The sequence below is a fragment of the Notolepis coatsorum genome, assembly GCF_963971535.1.
Source record: "Notolepis coatsorum genome assembly, chromosome: 5".
Classification (NCBI taxonomy): domain Eukaryota; kingdom Metazoa; phylum Chordata; class Actinopteri; order Aulopiformes; family Paralepididae; genus Notolepis; species Notolepis coatsorum.
In genome coordinates this window covers 29,422,151-29,440,715 of record NC_140169.1, presented here as the reverse complement: position 1 = coordinate 29,440,715, position 18,565 = coordinate 29,422,151, and the positions used below count along the sequence as shown (strand labels likewise).

Below are 18,565 nucleotides of genomic sequence, written 5' to 3'. Positions count from 1 at the left end.
TGTTTTCCCTTGTCTGGTTTAGGTTGTATTCTTGAATTTAGTATTATGTCCCTTGTGTCTTGTCTTCTTGTTCTGTTCCCATCCCAGGTGTGTCTCGTTTCCAATCAAACCCTCATGTGTCAATTAGTCTGTGTATATATATCTTGTCTGCCCTGCCTTCCTTGTCGGTTCATTGCTCTGTTATCCTGTATCCTGTTTATCCTGTTTCCTGTCGTATTTGTGGTTAGTGTTATTCCTGTGCATTTAGCTGTTGTTTCCTTCATAGTATTTAGTGTTCCCGTGTTAGCTTTTGTGCCTTGACGTTTTCGCGTTTTTCCAGCATTGCTGAGGCTTTTGTTAGTGTGTTTTGAAGTTCGTTTTTGGTTGTTGTATTTAGCTTTATGTTCTGAGTAAAGCTCTTTCTCTTGGAATTACACCCGCCGTGTGCTGCCTGCTTCCTCCTCATTCTGTCTGCTATTGGGTCCTCCACAACACCCACCCTGTAACACTATCTCTATCTGTCTCTCTCTATCTCTGTCTGTCTCTCTCTCTCTGTCTCTCTTTTCTTTCTCCTCACACTCGTTCATAGTGTTGGTTGTAAATATGTCCTATGATCCTAAACTGCACTTACTGACTCTTTGATATGTGTGTTTGATTGATTGATTGAAAATTGTATTAACAGATTGCAGAATGGGTACAATACAGACTACAGCTCAATACACACAATTGTTAAGGGGATGCAGACCAGAGAAAGACTTTCGTCTTGTTTACATATGACAATAATGACATACAGGCAGGGGTGTAAAGTACTTGAGTAATTGTACTTCGTTACAATACTTAAGTACTGTTTTGGGGGATTTGTACTTTACTCAAGTATTATTAGGTTTGTATACTTGTACTTTTACTCCATTACATTTCAGAGAAAAAAACATACCTTTTACTCCTTACATTTAAAATGCAGACCTACAAAGTACAAAGTACAAATCTCACAGGTCCAACCATTTTAATTAGTATATTTTAATTGTTTATCTGGCCGAATTAACATTAACGTTATCAATCCTGCGACTGCAGGTAAACAGCCAATCAAATCCCCATCAATGGAAAATGAACCCGCCCATTCCCATGCTGATTGGTCCTTGCGCAACACTAAAAAGTGGGGATCTTTGATTAAACACCTGCTATCAGAAGAATAGACAGTCAGATCCGCATTATGCTGTGGTTAATATTGTGATATTATTCAGGGTACTCCAGTATTCTGTCTTTAATATTGTGATATTATTCAGGGTACTCCAGTATTCTGTGGTTAATATTGTGATATTATTCAGGGTACTCCAGTATTCTGTCTTTAATATTGTGATATTATTCAGGGTACTCCAGTATTCTGTCTTTAATATTGTGATATTATTCAGAGTACTCCAGTATTCTGCCTTTAATATTGTGATATTATTCAGGATAATCCAGTATGCTGTGGTTAATATTGTGATATTATTCAGGATACACCATTCTGTTTTTAATATTGTGATATTATTCATGCTGTGATGTGAATGCCGTCCATGTTAGTTTACCTTCAATGGAGAAGTGCATTAAATAATTTTAATGCAAAAAAGTGTCCTCAGTTCTTTCATTTCAGCATTGTCTATCGCAGAACACATTCCATTGTGGGCAGAGTGTCTGCTTGGTTTCATTCCAGCCTTGCCTAAACACCAGCTGATGATTTCACTAATTGGCTCACCTGGTGCAATGTATAGTTAAAATGAAAACTTGGCCCACGATGGAATGAGTTTGAGATCCCTTTAAAAAAAAATACTTTTACTTTTTAGTACTTAAGTACATTTAAAAGTAGGACTTTTTTACTTTTACTCAAGTGTGTTTTTAGCCAGATACTTTTACTTGAGTCAGATTTTGAGACGGTACCCATACTTTCACTTAAGTATAATTTCTGGGTACTTTTTACACCCCTGCATACAGGTAGACAGTACTGTTACATCTAGACATTTATAACAAGTTGGCCAGGTCTTGCTCGAAAAAGAGATCTTTGATCTCAAGTGACTACCTGGTAAAATAAAGGTTAAAATAACATACCAGATCTACAAATATACAGTACTGTTTTTGAGTACAAACAGAGTCTAAAAAGAGAGTATATACATTTGAGGGGGAAGAAACTGTACATTGGAGGATGTTGGGTAGGTGGGGTGGGGGGGGTTGGGTAGGTGGGGTGGGAAACTATACATTGGAGGTGGTTGGGTGGGTCGGGGGGGGGGGGTACACGGGGGGAACTGTACATTGGAGGGGGTTGGGTTTGTGTGTGTGTGTGTGTGTGTGTGTGTGTGTGTGTGTGTGTGTGTGTGTGTGTGTGTGTGTGCACAACAAGGAACTTGAATTAAATACTTCTGTCCAGTTTGTAAAGGTTTTTACTCTTGTGTGTGGAGCAGCCAGGCAGGGAAGGAAATAATGAATTTAAAATGTGGTGTGTTGCTACAACCACCAAAAACACTGAAAGACACAAATTTAGACCAGTTACTTTACAAACATGTTCCACAGATTCAAGGAATTCATTCAGATAATATGCCCTCTTTAAATGATACCTTGTAAATTAATTATGTTTGTATGTTGTGTTGAAGGTTGTCCACCATCGTAGCAGCCGACCAGATCCTGCTGGTTCAAGATGGACACATAGCAGAGAGAGGGAGGTAGGAAATACAGCAAGACGTTCACTAACCCTAACCTTAACCTTAACTAACCTTACCCTTACCTAACCTTAACCCTAACTAATGCGTAACCACAGCTTTTCACACCAGGATTTCACTCTGTGTATTGGGGTAGAATAATTTGCACACCTGTGATTGATTGATTGATTGAAAACTTTATTAACAGATTGCAGAATGGGTACAATACAGTACAGCTCAATACACACAATTGTTAAGGGGATGCAGACCAGAGAAAGACTTTCGTCTTGTTTCCACCAGGGTCCCCCATTTTCAATTCATCAGGACATATATGACATACATGACATACAGATAGTCAGTACTGCTACATCTATACATTTATGACATACCAGATTTGCAAATACAGTACTGTTTGTGATACAGAAGGAGTCAAGAAAAGGGAGTATATACATTTGACGTAGAAACTGTGTGTGTGTGTGTGTGTGTGTGTGTGTGTGTGTGTGCGTGCGCATGTGTGTGTGTGCTTGACCTCAGTGTGTGGTCGAGTCTAGAGGGCTAGAGAATAGTTTGGAGTCTAACACACACACACACACTCACACGCAAACACACACACACACACACACACACACACACACACACACACACTGAGGTCAAACACACATACACACACACACTGAGGTCAAACACACACACACACTGAGGTTGTATCAAGGGCTAAGAGACGTGTTTGGTCAAAGTTGAAGAAGTTCATCTGTTTATATTGTTTATCCAATCTGCCTAATTTATATTGTGTTTAGGTAGATTGTTCCCCTGACACTCTGTATCCAATGTGCTGATTGGGTCAAAAAGCCCTGTAGAAAAAACTATTTTTGTTAATTGTCAAAATGGCCCACAAACAATATGGCGGATATGGGTGGTCCCAAAAGCAAAGTTGTAGAGCACATTCAGATTTGTATAGCAAACTATGTTTATCGTTATAAAGATGAGTTATGTTTGCGGTGGGAACATTCTATATTTATATTAAAATCTTTAAAACATTAAAATAATGCTATAGAATGCCCAGGACCATAACAATAAATATATATATAAATATAAATATAACTATACAAAGATTAAAATTATTCTAAGTCTATAGAACGCTGTCAGATAAATATTATTAACATTGTACAAAATAGAATATTTTGTAATAAAAGATGGTCTTGTCTCTTGAGTGTGATCAGAAGTCTCTTAGTTTATGTGAATACATGTAAGTGAATGCATTCAGGTTCAAAACAGCAGCTACACAGTGCAACAGAGAATGAACACCTTTCTTCAGAGGCATTCAGTTATTATACAGATCATTTGTGTGTCGATTACAGCAGTTTTCAATGTAATCATTTATGGAATGCCAGCTGTGAGGGTGAGAGATAACCACGTTGGTATTTTTCTGAAACTGAGGCGTCTGTGAGAACAAAGGACAGAGAGTTCTTGTTTATGTGCTCCGTAGAGAAGTACAATAATAAGAGGAAAACAATAGAAACACAATAGCAATTTGCAAAATAGGTCATTCACACACAATAGGTCACTCACACACACGCATCTGCATGTGATTATTTTTCCATCAAACGCCTTGGACCAAAACAATAAACATGTCTATGAATAGAAATAGAAATATAATAAATATTGAATTAATATGTTCCCACCACAAACATTTCAGTGCGTATGCTAGAGACATTTTAGCAATATAACTATAAACATAGTACATAGTGTGTTTCCACTTTTAGAGGAAAATTATTTTATTCTACTTTTTGTTGTTTCATTTTCATCTGTTTTTCTCTGGTGAGAAAGGCTTGTCATAATCACTGACCTGTGATCTCTCTCTATCTCCTCTCTCTTTCTCTGTCTCGACTCTACTCTACTCTGCCTTTTCGGTTTTCCATTGCCAAATTTTGCGCATGGTACCGGGTACTTTCTTTCCAAGCGGGTAGAAGTGATACCAAAAAAAGTTACGTGAAACACTGCAGACCACTGATTGGTCAGAAGAGAGAATCGTCACTATGTTATCATTGCGCTACATGGGAGACGTCCTGCACAGAACACTAAACCCGCCATCTTTAAATAGCCTCGCTTGAACATGAACATTAGCATTCATTATTTGTTTGCAGAAAGAACAAAGTGCAATAAACAAAAAAGGATACATTCACTGTGTGTGTTCTGCCTCATTTGTTGATGAAACAAAACCAACATCAACACAATTTACCACCAAGAGCGGAGAGTTTAGTCTCACAAAAAAGATAGCTGATTTTGTTAGCTTACATGCTAATGTGATTGGGATTTACCATTATAATAGTTAGCAATGCGGGGCGGTCGGGTGGCGTAGCGGAGATTGCGCTCGTCACCAATGCAAGAGGCTGCGGTCTCGACTCCCAGAGTCAGCATTGCCTGCGGCTTGGGCCGATCGTCATACTAACTCGTGTGGCTGAGTTAGCGGGAGGAAAGTCGTGGGTGGTAATCTGCCATTGTGGACAGCGACACCTACAGGTCAGTAAATGACCAAGTATGGTTGTCAATATTCCAATGTACAGTTTTGCTTCTACAGTTGTACAGTGTTCCCCCCCCACCCCTCCTGCCCAACCTGCCCCCCCCCCCCCCCCCCCACCGAACCACCTCCAATGTACAGTATGTCCTGATGAATTGAAAATGGGGGACCCTGATGTAAACAAGATGAAAGTCTTTCTCTGGTCTGCATCCCCTTAACAATTGTGTGTATTGAGCTGTACTGTATTGTACCCATTCTGCAATCTGTTAATAAAGTTTTCAATCAATCAATCAATCAATCAATCAATCAATTCAATCAATCAATCAATCAATCAGGTCTGGGCGCCTGCTCAGCGAAAGGCAGGAAGTGGTGAAGGCAGCGTGACCTCCCACGCGTTACACTTCACCAATGAGAGTCCTCGCTGCCAGGTGAAAAGAGAGCCACTGGCTGTCTCCGCATGTGTCGGAGGAAGCATGTGGTAGACTTCAGGGTTCCCTTGTACCGACCAGTAGGGGGAACATGCGCACAACAACCAGGTAGGGGAAGGGGGGAATTGGCATAATGACGGGATTGGATGATGGGATTGGAGGAAAAACATAGAAAAATCAGGCGGAGAAAAAGAGGATTAAAAAAATAATAATAATAGTTAGCATTGCAGCTAGTGTACATAGCATACAGAGATCGCTGATTTTGTTGGCTCACATGTGGTTAGCTGATGTTGGTTTTGTTTACTCAATAGATGACGCGGAATACACTGTGAAGGTATCTTCATAGCAATTGTGTTGCTGTTGGTTTTGTTTCATCAATAAATGACGCAGAATACACTGTGAAGGTATCTTCATAGCTTTAAAATGGCACAGCCTTACCCGCAATTCCAGAACATAGCGATAGCTGCTACAGAATATCTTATAACGTCATGAATTCTTAGACAATTGTCATTTCCAACATAAGTTAATGCTTAATAACATTACACATAGGGAGACTAGCTTGCCGGACACAAACATTGTTGATATAGCAGTCTGGTTAATGTTGTTATATCGCTTGCTATTGATTGTTTGTACTAGTAACGTTAACACTAGTAGAATAGACACAACGAGAGGTAATCATCATCCATTTTGAACAGGTTATTACTAGTGCTGTCAGGCGATTAAAAAAATTAATCTAATTAATTACAGAATTTGTAATTAATTAATCTAATTAATCACATTTTAATCGCATAACCATTTTATGCCTGATATTCTATATTCTATAATCATATTTCAAATTGCATGTGTCCAGATGGCAGAATTCAGTACTGTATCTACAAAACCTTCTGTTTAATCATCTTCCATTTATTAATTTGCTTAGATTTTTCAGGTCTGGTCAATTTTAGCATGGTGTTATTCACAGTCAAAGATAAAAAATAACAATTTATTGATATTCTCATTTGGTTCATTACAATTTACTAGGGATGTCCGATATTATCGGCCTACCGATATTATCGGCCGATATCGGCATTAAAATGTGATATCGGAAAATATCGGTATCGGTTTTCAAAAAAATTTGAATTTTTTTTATTTTTTTTTACATTTCTATAGAAATTATGTCTGATATTATCGGCCTACGGATATCGGCATTAAAATGTGATATCGGTTGATATCGGTATCGGAAATTAAGAGTTGGACAATATCGGTATATCGGTATCGGTAAAAAAGCCAATATCGAGCATCCCTACAATTTACTCAAGCCTAGTAACAGACACAGTATTTCTGACACTGGGAATACATTCCCTGAGATCCTATAGAATCAGATACCAAGAACATGCAAATGGATCATATCATCATTTGAGTTAATTTTCATAACGCGATAATTTGCTGTGTAATTAATTAATCTAATTAATGCGATAAACTGACAGCCCTAGTTATTACCTAATGTTAACGTTAGTAGAATAGACATGAGAGGTAACTAGGGTGACCAGATCCCAATAAACCAAATGTGGGACAAATGGTATGTTTGTGAGGGACAATGTGGGACACCCCCCCCCCCCCCCCCAGTGCAGCCCCCTCCCCTTTTTTTGGTGGACTGTCCCTGTCGCCTTCTTCAAGGCTCATCCACCACTGTCCTCATTAAAATGACCACAAGCCTAATATGTTTTGCCCTTATTCATATTTTCTTTTTTTCCCCTTTTGTCTCTAATGGGTGTTAAGTACTCAAAATAAATAAAATTACCACCCAGACTTACTATCACTTATGATTATAGGTCTGGACCCGCAGTCTTATCACACACGCACACACACACACACACACACACACACACACACACACACACACACACACACACACACACACACACACACACACACACACACACACACACACACACACACACACACACACACACACACACACACACACACACACAGCTATCCCCCCTCTCTCTTACTCTGCCCCCCACAGATTCTGGACTAACCCCCTCTGACACATATTTACATTTACATTTACATTTAGTCATTTAGCTGACGCTTTTATCCAAAGCGACTTACAAGTTCTGTGCGACAAGACAGCAAGAAGGGTATAACTCTATCAGCTGAGTAACAATGTTCATCAAAGTGTTGCGTGTTTCAGTGTAGGTTAGTTTATTAGGACAAGTGCATGACATTAAGGTTAGTCGGGGTTAGATTTTTTTTTTTTTTTTTTTTTTTTTATCATTTCAGATAATGGTTGAAGAAGTGAGTCTTTAGTCGACGGCGAAAGATTGGACGGGATTTGGCTGTCCTAACTGGGATGGGTAGTTCATTCCACCATTGTGGGGCAAGGACTGAGAATAGGCGGCTTCTCTTTGATGACCCTCCGGGAGCTTGGATAGGAGTAGATCTGAGGCGGCCAGAAGATGCAGAGCGTAGGGGTCTTGAGGGTGTGTAGTTAGAGACCATTGACCGGAGGTAGGCGGGAGCGGTTCCCTTTGCCGCACGGTATGCTAGGTCGAGGGCCTTGAAGCGGATACGTGCAGCAATGGGGAGCCAGTGCAGGTCCCTAAGAAGTGGGGTGACATGGGCCGACTTCGGTAGGTTTGAGATCAGGCGGGCCGCTGCATTTTGAATGAGTTGAAGAGGCTTGGTGGCAGTGGCCGGGAGGCCAGCTAGCAGTGCGTTGCAGTAGTCGAGGCGGGAGATGACTGTTGATTGGACGAGGATTTGGATGGCTTCTTTTGTCAGGAAGGGGCGTATCCTTCTGACGTTGCTCAGGAGGAATCTGCAGGTTCTGGTTGTCGCTGCGATGTGAGCAGAGAAGTTCAACTGGTCGTCGAGGACAACACCAAGGTTCTTGGCGGTCGGCGACGCGGTCACAGCTGCATTCTCGACTGTGATGGAGAGGTCGATCAGGGGGGAGGATTTGGCCGGCAGGTGGAGCAATTCTGTTTTGCTTAGGTTCAGTTTGAGGTGGTTGGTCGTCATCCAGGCGGAGATGTCGGACAGACAGGCCGAGATCCGCTCAGAGACGTGGATATCTGAGGGAGGGAAGGAGAGGAAGAGTTGAGTATCATCGGCATAACAATGATATGAGAAGCCATGAGACGTGATAATGTTACCCAGTGATTTAGTGTAGAGGGAGAAGAGAAGGGGTCCTAGGACCGAGCCCTGGGGGACACCCGTCCGGAGGGGGCGGGTGGCCGACAGAGTCCCTCTCCATGACACTTGGTAGGAGCGGTCATTGAGGTATGATGTCAGCCATGTCAGCGCAGATCCAGCCACTCCCATTCCTGCGAGGGCCGCGAGGAGGATCTGATGGTTGACTGTGTCGAAGGCTGCAGATAGATCTAGGAGAATCAGGACAGAGGAGAGGCCTTTCGCTTTTGCTAAGTGAAGTGCCTCTGTGACCGCAATGAGGGCCGTTTCTGTGGAGTGGCCAGTCCGGAAGCCAGACTGATTGGGGTCTAGGAGGTCATTCTGTAAGAGATAAGCAGTAAGTTGGTTGGATACAGCACGTTCAAGTGTTTTAGAAAGGAAGGAGAGAAGAGAGACAGGGCGATAGTTGGCTATGACGGTGGGGTTCAGGGTTGGTTTTTTTATGAGGGGCGTGACTCTGGCTTGTTTTAGGGAGGTGGGGACCACCCCCGAGTTGAGTGAGGAGTTGATGGTTGCAGTTAGGAATGGGAGGATGTCCGGTGCTATGGTTTGGAGGAGTGGGGAGGGTAGCTGGTCCAGCTGGCATGTAGTCGGACGGTTCGACGTTACCAGTGTCAGGGTCTCGGCTTCTGTAATGGGAGAGAAAGATGACAGAGTGAAGGATGAGGTTCTCGATTCAGCGTTTGGAATGGGTGGGGGTTGGGAGAAGGAGCTGCGGATGTTCTCCACTTTTTCCTCAAAGAAGATCGCAAAGTCTTCGGCAGAAAAAGATGAGGGAGGAGGAGGTGGGGGGGGAGTGAGGAGGGAGGACATGGTAGCATGCAGTTTGCGAAGATTCTTGGCAGAGGCCTCGATCCTATGGTGAAAGAAAGAAGCTTTGGCATTAGTAATGGTTTTGGAGAATGTTAACAAGAGGTTGTGATATGTGTCGATGTCAGCAGTGAGGCGTGACTTTCTATACTTCCTCTCAGCCGCTCTCAGGACCTGTCTTTGTTCTCTCACTGCATCCGTCAGCCATGGACTGGGTGGGGAACGGCGGGCAGGTTTCTCAACGAGGGGACAGAGCTTGTCGAAGGAAGTTGCAAGGGCTGAGAGGAGGGTGGAGGTTGCCATCTCTGTGGGGAGAGCAGAGAAGGTGTCACTCAAAGGTAGAGCGGATATTATGTCAGAGGAGAGGGTGGAGGGGGATAGGGAGGGCAGGTTGCGTCTGAGTGAGACGGTTTGAGTTGGGGTGAAGACTTTTCGGTTAAGCATGAGAGTTAGTGAGAAGGATATGAAGGAATGGTCAGATACATGTAGGGGAGTTACCGTGGTGTTAATGCTGGAGTTACGGGAAAATATGAGATCCAAGGAGTTGCCTGCTTTGTGGGTGGGAGGCATGGCAGTGGGAGTCAGGTCAAATTGTTGTAGGAGGGAGACCACTGGGACCGACTGAGATGAGTCAGGCAGGTTGAAGTCGCCCAATAGAAGGAGCGGGGTACCATCTTCCGGTAAGGAGCTTAGAAGCATGTCCAGCTCATCTGTGAAGTGACACAAAGTAAAGTGTCTGTGTGTGTGTCACACACACAGACACACACTGCCACTTTACTTTACTGCCATTAATTAGTTTGTTTATTTAGTGTACATCATATTAGTTTACTGCCATATCCATCATCTCACTGCCACTTTACTGCCATTATTGTATTATTGTATTTTACTGCCATTATTTATTATTCATACTTACTATGTACCACTGCTGCTAAAAGTGTTGCACTAAGTTCTCGTTTACCTCTATTTACATTCACTCATACATTCACTTTTTTTAGCTACTGTCTACATTGTATATAGTCCTGTATACTGTCCATTATGTTACTTTATAGTGTACTATGTTACTTTATGTTTATAGTGTACTATGTTACTTTATGTTTATATTAGATCTTGTTCTTTATATACACCGTGGGAAGGCGGGAATGCAATTTAATTGATCTGTATGTCTTGCACATTACGAGAGGTGACAATAAAGCTGACTTTGACTTTTGACTTTGATTGATTGATTGATTGATTGAAAACTTTATTAACAGATTGCAGAATGGGTACAATACAGTACAGCTCAATACACACAATTGTTAAGGGGATGCAGACCAGAGAAAGACTTTCGTCTTGTTTACATCAGGGTCCCCCATTTTCAATTCATCTGGACTAACAAAAGTAACTCACCAAAACAACTCACACGTCCAGGGATTCACACTGGCACTGCAGTGATGAGAGCAGGAACAGTAATGGCACAATAATAAAGTACAGAATACAATTATCTTGCACTGATTTGTGTGGGGGGGGGGTTACCGGTTACATGAACGACTACTCGCATCTTATTTATTGTTATCATTAGTTTTCAATCTAAACCCTTTGGGATTGCTTTCCCCTTTTCAAACTTGGACCAAGCGCTATTCTCTCGTGCTGAGCAGCAGAGATACTGTAACAGCAGCGTGTGGAACTGATCTGATCCGTAGCGCGCGTGTATCCCTTGCCTGGGTTCGTTGCGCCAGGCTCGAACGGATCCTCCGCGCGCAACAGCGTTAGGACTTATTGTCATGTCGCCTGGATGTCCAGGATGCGGTGTCACTCGCGGTCAGATACTAGTAACGTTACCGCGACGCATAGAGGTTCTTCACATTGGCTGGGGGGGGGGGGGGCGTTAGCGCGGATGACAACTAATCATGCGGGACATGGTCTCAATTTGCATGACGCGTGAAAAGAGACAGAAATGCTGTGCAATCACGCGCAATGTGTGAAGTCTGGTCACCCTAGAGGTAACGTTAAAGCTAGTAGAATAGACACGAGAGGTAACGTTAACGCTAGCAGAATAGACACAACGAGAGTCTGGTTAATGTTGTTATATTGATTGATTGATTGAGAACTTTATTAACAGATTACAGAATGGGTACAATACAAACAATTGTTAAGTGGATGCAGACCAAAAAAGACTTTCGTCTTGGTTACATAAGGGTCCCCCGATATCGCTCGCTATTGATTGTTTACTGGTGATGGTGGCCAGGTCTAATATCTGGACGATACGTTTCGAACAAAAGTTTGTTACAATCATTTTCATATAACGCTACTTAGCTACCGAACGTTACAAGTAGATGTTATTTGTAACAAACTGATTGTTCGTGCGTTGCTGATTAAATAAATAAGCTAGCTGCCGTATTTTAGTTTAACAGCTTAACTCATTCAGCGCCAGTCACGATGATAGTCGGGTTAACTCGCCATCGCTTGAGCGTCAATCACGAGTATAGTCAGGTTTTAATCGTTATTTCTTTTATTAGCGATATCGATTCATTTTCATCCATTCAGCCTGATGTTATCGTTGGGAATGCGTCTGAGCTTGCAAAAGGGCAAATACCGCCGCCTACACCTTCCAGCGGGTATTGCACCCCATTGGGAATGGTGTAGTTTCTTTTCTGGGAAGATCCGAGCCGTGCGGGCGGGGTTTAAATACTCAGACGAGGTAGGCAGATACAACGATGCATTGGAACAGTAACCCCGCCCGCCCGTCATTGTGAAACGGTCGGTAATGTGGTACGGACCTCCACGAGCAGTATTTGGAATGGTGATCAGATAATTGGATTCTTTCTTTTGCATTACATCAGATACAAGGTAAGAACACTATATATGACTTCCGGTTTGCGATGTTCTGGTGAGCAGCCACATGAAAGAGCTCCCGGTCAATGAATATCAAAAAAAGGAAGTAAAACAATTAAAAACGAAATAAAAAGTGAAGATTCGAGGACAAAAGAAAGAAGGAAGAATGAACACGAGGACAAATGAAAGAAAAGCAACCCCAGATGAAGTAAATACACCCATGGAAAAGACTCAACACAAGGCAATGATGCAACAGGTAGAACAAGCTAGCGGGACGCTGAATGTCAGTGCAGAGAAGCTAGGCTAAGATACAAACTAGCTTACAAGCTAACATAGAGGCTAACCAGGCCACCACGCAGATTGGATTAGATACAATGTAACACTGAAAAATCCAACGGAGGTGGCAATGAAGCGTCGGAGCTACAGTATGTAGAAATAAAGAAAATTCAGAAAAAGAAAGGAACCAGGTCCCAACAACATGCAGGAGGCGGCGAGGGACATGGCGCGGAGAGGATGGAATGTGCCGGGAGGAGAAGGAGAGGCCTACGCAGAGGATGGAGAGGGCACGCAGGTTGACCAGAACCGAGAGACGAGGACGAGGAGAGGAGGACGGGAGGAGGAAAAGAGGGGACCTGAACCGATTCAAAGCAGATCAACTATGAAGAACGACAAAGGGACACGAGAAAGGGGCATGAAGGGCCACAGTGATCCAAGGAAATATACAAGACAAAATCAATGTGGAAGAGTACCCAATACAAACATACACACGGGGGACCTGGGGATGAGAATAGATGCAACAGAGGAAAGATAATTGAACAGTTACCCCAAGAAGTATAAAACTATAACACCAGAATTTGGAATAATTAACACTATGATTTACAATACACACGTTATAGACAAACTATTTGAAATTTATTTTAAAAAGGGACATGCTGATTAGGAAACATATTGGGGAATAATACACGATGGACTGGTATGAAGGAACTACAGGATTACACGTGACACACAATACAAATGAACATGAGCATAAGAAAGACAAATTCAGAACATTGACCAGGAGCTCTGAGGCTGTCCACAGAACGAATGTTGGACTTATATAGTGCGCACTTCGCCACTAGGGGGAGCCCTCTCACTAGGAGAGCCATTACTCCTCACCCTTCCAACGGGGAACAGAGGGATACGATTAAGATCATCTAACACCATGGGAGCACCAAATGTTGTCTTTTTTCTTTGAGTTATGTTAGAATCTGAGTTATAATGTATATAGTGATATCGGTGACATGGGAGTTACAGAAGTGGGCAGGCTGGGTTCAGTGGGGGGGAATGTCGGGGGAGGGGCCATCGTTCCGGCAGTTCGACCCGGGAGAAGGGGGCCTTGCACGTTGTGGGATCGGTATGGGTGGGGTGGGGTTTCCTGGGGCCATCGGCCGCCGTGGCCTGGGCGGTCTGGTCGCTGGGCCGGGGGGACACCGGGCTTGGGGTCGCGGGGGGTCGGGGGACCATTGAGGCATGGTGCTTTGGCGTTCTGCAGGCCTGGGATATGGGGGAGGTCTATGGGCTTAACTCAGGGGGGGGAATGTCGGGGGGGGGTCATCGTTTCCACGGTTTGGCCCGGGAGAGTGGGGTCTTGTATGTTGTGGGGTCGTTGTGCGTGGGGTTGGGTGCTTGGTGACATGGGAGGTAGCGGGCTTGGCTCGGTGGTGGGGAGTACCACCCCTCGCTCCTCTACTGAGCCTGGCCCAATTAAATTCAAGGGACCCATGTCGCTGAGTGCTCGGTCCCGCGTGGGACGGACCTGGGATGTGGGGGAACCCTATTTCTAGGGGTGGATGGCGGGAGGGGGGGGTCCCTCTTATGGGGGTCTGGGTAGCTGAACGCAGCCGTATTATAGAAATTCAAGGGGCCCATGTTTGTATATTGTTATGTTATTGATGTCATTGTAAGTAGTGTCTAAGTGTTGTACATCTATAAATGTTAATAAAAATGTAAGTAAAAAAAAATTATAATAACACTATATATAAATGTGATTGTTGATCTGATATTTATTTCTACCCCGATCGACGCTGTCTCTGTGTGTGTATGTGTGGCTGTGTCCGTTGGTGGCAGCAGGGGGGGGGGGGCGCGCCGGTCTAAACCACATTGCATGCTTGCACGAGGAAGGATAATAATGATGATCTAGCGTTGATTTCAGGAAGATTCGATAATCAGGCGAAAGATTACAACGTGTTTAGTGTATTCAACTAAAACGCTATTATCGCGTCTTTCTCTGGAATTACTCAGAGGCACCCAAAGTTATACCGTACTCAACTCATATTCGGAAATGTAGGGGCGCTCCAGTAGCACACCATATAACGCGCTGAGTCACGAAGCGGTCGTCCAGGGTTCGCTTCCCACACCCGGTGACCATTTGCCGCATGTCTTCCCTACTTCTCCTCCCGTTCTCCCTCTCTCCTCTGTCGGTCCTGCGTGGCCAAAAAAAGCTGAAAAAAATGTTTTTTTTTTTTTAAATTTGAACGGAAATGTACAGATGAAAAAACGATCCGTTTTGTACATGTTGACTGGAAGCAACTCACTGATAATCGACGGGTGTATTAGACCCATAGCCAGTGATGGGCAGTATCTAGCTACAAGTAGCGACGCTACATAGCTTAACTACATTTTTCAGTAGCGTGATGGTAGCGTCGCTACTTTTGAATCAAGTAGCGATCTCTGTAGCGCAGCTAGTTTTCGAATCAAGTAGTGCTGTAGCGTCAGCAAAACGCTACACGCTACATATCCGGAGAAACAGAAAAAAAAAAAAAAAACGTGTCTTCGGTCCTGAGAGTGTCGTGTTCTTCTGTCCTGCAGCTGGATGCTATTGGAGAAAACCCACTATGATTGGTTGGTTGGTTTAGAAAACTAATCTAAATACAGACCATGAATGAATGAACGAACAAAGTCCGCGCGAAATAGCAGAAGGATTCTATGTTTCCAGGGCTGATGGCATTGATGAAGATGATGTCAATAACAACAACATATGTGTTTATTGTGTCCGCCAAAAACGAAGCTTCTCTCAACATCCCACACGACCAGCACTAACTTGAGAACACATATATTCAGGTAAGCTGATGAAAAGCTTTACATAAACATTGTCAACTGTTCCCAAACAGCACACAGGCAGAAAATGAACAATATTATGGGGGTGGAGAAAAGAAAAAACAAACTACCATAAAACACTAAGAGGGAAAATATCACCTAGAGCAGTGGTTCTCAACCTGTGGGTCAGGACCCCCCGGGGGGGTCCCCACATGATTTTGGGGCCATGGAATGTTTTGTGAGTTACATATTTAAATACATTTGGTCATTTAGCTGACGCTTTCATTCAAAGCAACTTACAAATTGTGTACAACAAGTCTAGTCAGCAGGAGTGGTACATCTAGCAGCCAAGGATAAGTAGTATTGTTTGTCTAGAAGTGTCGAGCTTGAGTGTTATACTCTTGAGTACATACTGTACTGTAGTAGTATAGACATATTAGCATAGTTGGTGGTAGTATAGACATGGTAGCATAATAGTAAAATGCAGTAAGACAGTTATTATTAGTTAAAATTCAGATATTGAAGAAGTGTGTTTTTGGTTGATAAAGTGGGCAGGTTTCAGCTAGGAGAGGGTATCAGGCAGCCAGAAGATGCAGAGTTTAGGGATAAATAATACATAAAGATAGAATAGAAAAGAAAAAGACCATTACTGCATCAAAAGTAATCAACAAACTATACTATAAAAACTGATCAAACCAAATGGTCTCTTTCTTTTCTTTTGTAGAGGCTGCACCCAGCTAAACGTGCCTTCCTGGATTTTGTACATAATACAAGTTCATGTTAAAAGGATGACACAAAAAGCCAGACCGAGGGCTTGTTTCAGTTTTATAATAAACAATCAAACTGAGCATTTATTTTGCCTGTCTATTTGTTTGGTGGAAACGTGATCATGAAGTCAAAAAAAAAAAAAAAGAAGTAGTGCCGATGTAGCTAGCTATTTTTGCCATGTTCTTGTAGTGTAGCTTGCTACATTTATCTGGGGATAGCTTCCATTGTAGTTGAGCTATATTTAATCGAGAGTAACTTGTAGTGTAGCTTGCTACATTTTCCAAGTAGCTTGCCCATCACTGCCCATAGCTATAATTTAAGATATATTTTAAGGACTCGCAAACCTCGCAGTCCCCCTATTGACTTACAGCGGTGGCGTACTAGCAGGCACGTGCACACATAGAGGCCAAGGGGTGCTTGAGCACCTGCCTTTTTGAGCCTCATCAAAAAAGTGCCCTTTTTGAAAAATAATTTTTTTATTTTATTGTTTTTACCGTTACGCATATAGACTGCCCTTCCAACTGAAAAATGTCAGGATAGAATAAAAATATTAGGTAAAGAGAGAGAGATGTCCCATATTCCATTGCAGTTTGCACGGCCTCCTCAGCGTGCCTCTCCGCGGACCTATATATTTTATGCATAGCGTGGGTGGTGATGATGATGATGATAGAAACCGCTGTGGCGCATACAGTTGAATGCTGGTATTACACTCATTGAGGGACACGAAGAAGTCAAGTCCGATGGGATTTGGGAATCTCAAATACAAATCGGGATTGGAATAAAAAATGCATTTATATTAAACAATACAGAATATACAGCACTTCTTGGGGTCTGTAGGGTAAGCACTTATTCCCTCCCCCCTGAACATTTATGGAGATGTATGGGCCTTTTAAGTCAGTGATAAAAGTGTCTTTCAAGGATAAGTGAGCTCCTGCACTGATTATTATAGTTCAATATTCAATATTTGATCACCAAAACCCCCCAAAAAGCATAAAAAGGGGGCCCCCCGCCCGAAAAGGGCCCTTAAAAATCGTGCTACGCGCGCTCGGTTAATATATACACACAAGTGTAGTGCCCTTTTCAGCCTTTGAGCACCTGCCCCTCTAAAGTCCTGTGCACTAGTGCTATCTCGTGGATTAAGCGATGGCGCAGAATGAGTTAATGTTAACAAAATCTTTGTGGACGTTTCATCAGGCACCTTTCATGTTATATGCTCCGTTCCATTCCGACAGCAGCAAACAATTCATCTTTCGTCAATAAAAGGAGTCCTTTTTAAAAACAATTCAATTTTTTTATTCCTCCAAATCTCCACTTGTGTTTACTCTGGCTTGCTCCAAGCCCTCGCGGACATAACTATGCTCACGGAGCTCTCTGCTGTACGCCAGCGGCCCCGCCTCCCCACACAGAGACAAACGGAGTACTACCTGCAGTGGAAAACGAACGAAGTACCAGGTACCAAAAGCGAGTAGTGTAGAGTCGAGTCTAGTAGGTACCATGCAATGGAAAAGAGGCATAAATCTCCCCTCTCTGTCTCTCTATCACCTCTCTCTCTCTGTCTCTCTACCTTTGTTTCTCTCTCTCTGTATCTCTCTCTGTCTGTCTATCTCCTCTCTCTTTCTCTCTCCTCTCTCTGTCTGTCCATCTCCTCTCTCTTTCTCTCTCTGTCTGTCTCATCGCTCTGTCTCTTTCTCCCTCTCTCTCTGTCTGTCTCCTCTCTTTCTCTGTGTCTGTGTCTGAGACCAGACAGTAACATATTGGTTTCACTTATTCATAGGGAAGTTAGAACAGAGTATGTTGAGAGAATCTTAGGAAGATAAAACTTTAAACAAAGTCCTGGTGTCGTAACCCATTATCTTCTCTCTCTCTCTCTCCCTCTCTCTCTCTCTCTCTCTCTCTCTCTCTCTGTCTAGACATGAGGAGCTGCTTGCCCTGGGTGGTCTGTACGCAGCCATGTGGACCAAACAGCAAACGGGCCACGACCTTCTGACAGATAGACAGACAGCCATAGCCACTGACAGACTGACAGGCAGACAAACAGACAGACATACAGAAATAGCTACTGACTGACAGACCAACAGACAGACACACATTCAGACAGACAGAAATAGCTACTGACTGACAGACCAACAGACAGGCACACATTCAGACAGACATAGTCACTGACAGACAGACTTTATAACCTCAGGTATTCTGACAACAAAGTCCATATGAACAAATACAGTCATAAACCTCTTATACAATATACATCTACCTCAGTGTTGAAGGTCTGGATGTTGACCTAGCAGTGTGCTCTGGGAGACTGAAAAGGGTCTCCAGTGAAATTAGGGGATATT

The 18,565-nt window shown here is 43.0% G+C and overlaps 1 protein-coding gene across 1 annotated transcript in view; it reads left to right on the top strand.

Annotated features, from left to right (window-relative positions):
* The window catches only part of abcb6b (ATP binding cassette subfamily B member 6 (LAN blood group) b), a gene marked incomplete at both ends in the record, with an annotated part of 199,859 nt that extends 181,560 nt beyond the window's left edge, over positions 1-18,299 (top strand). Inside the window, 2 exons of the mRNA XM_084314055.1 lie at positions 2,601-2,669; positions 18,143-18,299. Coding sequence (XP_084170181.1) covers positions 2,601-2,669; positions 18,143-18,299 — 226 coding nt within the window. The remainder of the gene's footprint in view (positions 1-2,600; positions 2,670-18,142) is intronic.
* Positions 18,300-18,565: the final 266 nt, after the last annotated feature.